The sequence below is a fragment of the Myotis brandtii genome, unplaced genomic scaffold (assembly GCF_000412655.1).
Source record: "Myotis brandtii unplaced genomic scaffold, ASM41265v1 scaffold409, whole genome shotgun sequence".
Lineage (NCBI taxonomy): Eukaryota > Metazoa > Chordata > Mammalia > Chiroptera > Vespertilionidae > Myotis > Myotis brandtii.
The window spans coordinates 1,637,166-1,643,197 of NW_005365723.1; the positions used below are offsets into that span (position 1 = coordinate 1,637,166).

The following is a 6,032-nucleotide window of genomic DNA, read 5'->3' on the forward strand; positions in this document are numbered from 1 at the left end:
AGCCCGTGGGGGGGGGGGGCGGTTGCTGATGATGAGATGGAGCCCCAGAGCCTGGGAACCCCTGGACCACGTTCTAGAGTTGCTGGCTTAAGTGCACCCCCGGCCCTGCATCTCACCAGCACAATCCCAGTGGGGTTTATAAGGTTCTGGGCCTGTTTCTCAACGTTTCAGCTGTAATAAATGCAGTGCAGCCAGCGTGGCCCAGCGGTTGAGCGACGACCTTGGAACCAGGAGGTCACAGTTCGATTCCGGTCAGGGCACAGTTTATAAGGTTCTGAGCCTGTTTCTCAACGTTTCAGCTGTAATAAATGCAGCGCAACCGGCATGGCCCAGCGGCTGAGCGGCAACCTAGGAACCAGGAGGTCGCTGGTTCGATTCCGGTCAGGGCACATGCCCGGATTGTGGGCTCGGTCCCCAGTAGGGGGCGTGCAGGAGGCAGCCCATCCATGACTCTCTCATCACTGATGTTTCTCCCTCTCTCTCCTTCTCCTTCCTCTCTCAAATCAATATCTATGTGGGTTTTTTTGTTTGTTTGTTTTAATGGAAGCTTTATTCCCAGCCAGGACTCCAAAGATAAGTTTCCCCCTAACAGACAGGCCTCGGGTTAGTTCCCAGCCACGCCCATGCAGGGAAGGTCGCTGTGAAGTGGAACCTCCTGGGCCCTGGGCCCTGGGGGCGGGGGGGGGGCACCTGCCTTACACCCAGCCCAGTGGTTCTCAACCTTCTGGCCCTTTAAATACAGTTCCTCATGTTGTGACCCAACCATAAAGTTATTTTTGTTGCTACTTCATACCTGTAATGTTGCTACTGTGATGAACTGAAAGGACAGGACAGGACTGATAGCTGTGTCCTTAACCCCTCTTCCAAGAAAAAGCCGCAGAATGTATCAGTTACTCAGCCTGCCCTTATCTCGGCCAATGGGAAAGGGGGGAAAACTTGCCCAAGGCCAAGAGTATGCTAGCCTCCCCCCGTCTTTGTGTAACCAGACCCTAGCTGCACCCTGCCCTTGCGTCACTAGCCCCCGGCCCTCACTCAACCAACCGGAATCGGCCAAATCAGTGGTCAGAGTGCGCCCCCACCCCCCAACCCCAAGCCCTATAAATTCTTTGTTCTCTTGGAACTCGGGGCTCTCTCTTGCATCCAGTAATGGAGGCAGGGGGGGAACCAAGTCCCGGGCTTGAATAAAAGCCCCTTTGCTCTTGCATCGGAAAAGGCTCCCTGGTGGTGGATTATTGGGGACCCCGAACTCTGGGCATAACAGAATCGTCATGTAAATACCTGATATGCAGGATGGTCTTAGGCGACCCCTGTGAAAGGGTCGTTCGACCGTCAAAGGGGTCGCGACCCACAGGTTGAGAACCGCTGACCCAGCCCATCTTATTCCAACAGCTACTTATATACAAAACGGGTTCAAATATCCCGCAAATACTACAGAGCCCAGGCGACGAGAGGAGCAAAACAGACACCTCCACCCCATTGAGACAACGCCCCAAGGGCCTCGAGGAAATGCTTAGCTGTGTTTCCAAGAGGAAAAACCACCCCCGTTCAAGACATTCTGAGACCGACTTCCTGCCTCAGCGTTGCCAAGGCAACGCCAGGCGTCCTCTATGGTCTCAGAGAGCAGCGGGGACCCCCGGGGGGGGGGGGGGGGAAGAGGAATATTCCACCCTGTGTACGGATATTTTTAAATATAAAAGCATTTAAATAGACGACGCCTCATGGTTTTCTATCCGGCGGCTTTTCCACGCGGCCTACCAATGAGGGGACGGAGGGAGGAGGCCCGAAAGCGCAGTCGCGGTTTGAGAGGTTTTCCCCGCCTCGCACTCGCCCCCGGCTGGGCCGTCGGGATAGATGGTGACAGGCCTCAGTTTCCCTAAATTCCCCGCCGCCCCCTTGTTCGCACAGCTCACCGTGCACGTGGGCGTGGACGCCGCCGCCAAGGCCGTGGTTCTCGAGCAGCGCGGCCGGAACCGCGGGTATCGCGAGACCGACGTCCGTGGCTTCCGGCCCGAGAACGGCGTGTGCGTCCCGGATGGCCCGGAAGTGATTGAGTCGCGGGTCAACATGAAGGCGGTCAGCAGGCACGCGGCTGTGGAAGGCGTGGAGGTGATGTTCTCCCGTGATGCGGGCAGGTGCGTTTTTTCGCGTCACTGAGCAGGAAGGAGAGGATGACCCTCCTTTCTTTTTCTTTTTTTTTTTTAAAATATATTTTTATTGATTTCAGAGAGGAAGGGAGAGGGAGAGCATCATGGATCAGCTGCCTCCTGCAGGCCGCCTCCTGGAGATCCAGCCCGCAACCCGGGGCGTGTGCCCTGACCGGAAATGGAACGGTGACCTCCTGGCTCACAGGTTGAGGCTCAACCACTGGGCCACACCGGCCGGCCTGACCCATCTTTCTTCTAGAATGTCTCCCTTGGAAAAGGCCCCCGTGTGCCCTTCCACTGGGCACTTGGGCACCCAGTGCCCCACCCCAGGGTGGTCCTTGCAGACCAGCCTGTTGTCCCCCCAACCCTGCATCCCAAGGTCCCCTCCCCCTAACATAGCCTTGGGTGCGTTGGTAGAAAAAAAGATGTGATGGCACATTTTGAGAGCCACTCATAGTTTGGGGGTGCTTTATTTTTATTGATTGCAGCCAATGTGGTGGTTGAACTATTCTGATAGATTAACTTATCTTTGTTTCTCCAAACTCTGACTCCCAGTAGGTGGTTTCTCCTCCCCGCAAAAAAATAAAAATAAAAAAATGAATGAATGTGGACACCAATGAGAGGGGTTCACAGGTTAAAGGTGGAGCCAGCTCGGCCACTTGCTGGTCATAAGACCACGAGGCTAAGAGCCGGTCTCTCCCCAGCTTATTCCCAGTAACACCTTCTTTCTTTTCTTTCTTTTTTTAAAATATATTTTATTGATTTTTTGCAGAGAGGAAGGGAGAGGGATAGAGAGTTAGAAACATCGATGAGAGAAACATCGATCAGCCGCCTCCTGCACACCCCCTACTGGGGATGTGCCCACAACCAAGGTACATGCCCTTGACCTGAATCGAACCTGGGACCCTTCAGTCTGCAGGCCGACGCTCTATCCACTGAGCCAAACCGGTTAGGGCAACACCTTCTTTCTGAGGCAGAAGGACAAGACCTCCGTCTCCCTGGGTGGCAGTCCCCCCACCGCTGCTGACCTCTCTCTGGTCCAAGGTCTCACCTGGGTTTCCTGCGGTTGCAGATACGTCTGCGATTACACCTACTACTTGTCTTTGCATCTCGGAAATGGGCGTGCGGCGCTCATCCACGTGCCCCCGTTGTCTCCGGGGCTCCCCACCAGCCTGCTGGGAAAAGTCCTGCAAGTCGTCATCCAGGAGATGCTGGCGGAGGGTGAGAACGCCCAAGGTCAAAGCCTGGTGCCCACAAAACAAGCCTCGGTGGTTTCAGCCAGGGAGAACCAACCCGGGCGCTGCTGCCCCTTTGGAGAAAAGGGAATGCGTCAGTCCTGTGTGGAGAGTTCAGCTGTGCTCGGGGAGGCGTTTTAAAAAATCGCTTGTAACACAGTTTACACGGAGGGACAAATTCTGAATTAGCCCCATGAAGTCACAGAGTTATTTTATAGTCAGAAGGCAGGACAACACTCTGAAAGGCAGATATTTCACCAGGAATTAACTAGCTCTATGGCAGCCGCACCATTTTTCTATTCCTTCCTGCAGTGTTTGGTCTTAAAGCAAAGGTTAATAGCTAGGTTTGCTTCTCTCCTCTTTTCATCTTTCATGACACCGCCCTGGCTCACGGTCAGGTTTTACCTGCCCAGTGCTTTCTTGTAAGCAAATTTCCACTGGGAGCCCCGTTCGCAACACGTTTGGAGGAAAGGACTGAAGGTGGCTAAGCTCTGGGAAGTTTCTTACTATCTCGGTGTGCTCGCAGCCATTACTTTTCACTTCATTATGTTTCCAAAAAAATGCTCACTTAGTGCTCAGATTCATTCACTCTAAGAAACAGTATCTGCAACTTCATAACCAGCTGCCCCTTTGGAGAAAAGGGAATGCGTCAGTCCTGTGTGGAGAGTTCAGCTGTGCTCGGGGAGGCGTTTTAAAAAATCGCTTGTAACACAGTTTACACGGAGGGACAAGTTCTGAATTAGCCCCATGAAGTCACAGAGTTATTTTATAGTCAGAAGGCAGGACAACACTCTGAAAGGCAGATATTTCACCAGGAATTAACTAGCTCCGGTTATGGTTTTCATGACAGTGAAATGAAATCCTAGTCATTTTTTTTTTCTCTCTTAGACAAGATGATGCAGCGGTGGGCTGACCCATGACCACCTGGCCGTTGGGACATACAGGTGTGGTCACCGCTTGGTGCCCCATTCCTGACCTCTGAGCTCTGACATCCAGGCGCTGTGGGCACCTTTGAGCCACTGAGTCTCAATTGTTTATTTCTTTCTTGTCCTTTTTCAACTTAAGAAAGAAAAATGGTGGTAACATCATACTGTTTTCTATGGCAGCCGCACCATTTTTCTATTCCTTCCTGCAGTGTTTGGTCTTAAAGCAAAGGTTAATAGCTAGGTTTGCTTCTCTCCTCTTTTCATCTTTCATGACACCGCCCTGGCTCACGGTCAGGTTTTACCTGCCCAGTGCTTTCTTGTAAGCAAATTTCCACTGGGAGCCCCGTTCGCAACACGTTTGGAGGAAAGGACTGAAGGTGGCTAAGCTCTGGGAAGTTTCTTACTATCTCGGTGTGCTCGCAGCCATTACTTTTCACTTCATTATGTTTCCAAAAAAATGCTCACTTAGTGCTCAGATTCATTCACTCTAAGAAACAGTATCTGCAACTTCATAACCAGGGGACGGGGCAGGCCTTGCTTGTTTTAGCATCAGCCCTCTAGCGCGCTTCTGCATGTGGGAGAGACCTTATAGGACCCCTTTTGCAAATGAATGTGGTCGCTGGACATACCGCAGACCCAAGTCGCGGTGAGGCCTGGCAAAGCCAGCAAGTGGGGATGGGATGGTCTGGCCAGCACAGTTGTTCGTGCACAGATCCTTCCGTGTTTGTAGGCAAACGCTGTTCCCCAGACCCCTTTTTGCCCCCGCCCCTCCCTATTCTAGTTCCCGTCTCAGGACAGTGGCAAGCAGGGGGCCTCCTGTCCCGGCTCCTGTGTTACTTCACAGGGCTTGGCACCAAGCCGTACACATGTCACGAACTTTTAGACGTGATTCTGTGGGGAGGCCCAGAGCTCCCTCTTGATGAACATGTCATTTCTCCCCCTCGTGGCCTCTGAAATTCTTGAGGGAGAACCCCAGAGGCCCAACGTCCCCGGTTGAGTGGCCTGCCACCTCACTCCTCACTGACACACACCGGGGCCTGGTTAGTTAGGAATGAGCGGCAGTTCTGAGTCGGTTTGAAAACCACAGCGGAAAAAGCCGAGCCTTGGATTGGTCATTTACTGGTCGGGGGGCGGGTCTTGGGCATGGCCGCCCGTTGGCTCATCTCTGAAACTAATGAAAATGCCTCCTCCGCAGAGTCGTTACAGAGATGCAGTGAGAGGATGGAGGCGAAGGCCCCTCAGTGATGGGAGACCACCAGGCTGCTGCCGGACCCGTGAGGAGGAAAAGAGGAACAGCCCTGCTGGACCTGAGGTCTCAGGAAGTGGCACGGTGGGATAGGTCCTCCTAACACTTCTGAAGACCCAGCGCCTTCACGCTTCTGAGGACAGGTGCAGAGCGCACCGCAGCAGCCCGGGAGGCAGCGTGAACCCGCCTGGGGACGTGGGAGAGGCACCCCGGCCTCCTGTGTTCACCCTGCCTGCAGCCCAGACACCCCGGAGCCTGGGAAACGAGCCTGCCTTTAGTCACTGGTCGTCTAGTAACGGCCCCCGGAGAGCCAAGCACTTCCTGCCAACGGTGAGCAAATCCCAGGGTGAACACCGAGCTTGAGAATTTATTTTTTTGTTACTCCTCACCCACAGATATTTTTCCATTCATTTTTAGAGAGAATGGAAGGGAGGGAGAGACGGAGAAACATCGATGTGAAAGAGACACACTGATGGGCTGC

At 53.5% G+C, this 6,032-nt stretch overlaps 1 protein-coding gene across 1 annotated transcript in view; it reads left to right on the top strand.

Moving 5' to 3' along the window:
• PGPEP1L (pyroglutamyl-peptidase I-like) overlaps positions 1–5,597 on the top strand; it is an 8,339-nt gene extending 2,742 nt beyond the window's left edge. The window contains exons 3-5 of the mRNA XM_014545430.1: positions 1,906–2,132; positions 3,217–3,365; positions 5,501–5,597. Of these exons, the coding sequence (XP_014400916.1) occupies positions 1,906–2,132; positions 3,217–3,365; positions 5,501–5,550 (426 nt within the window). The 3' untranslated portion in view covers positions 5,551–5,597. The remainder of the gene's footprint in view (positions 1–1,905; positions 2,133–3,216; positions 3,366–5,500) is intronic.
• Positions 5,598–6,032: the final 435 nt, after the last annotated feature.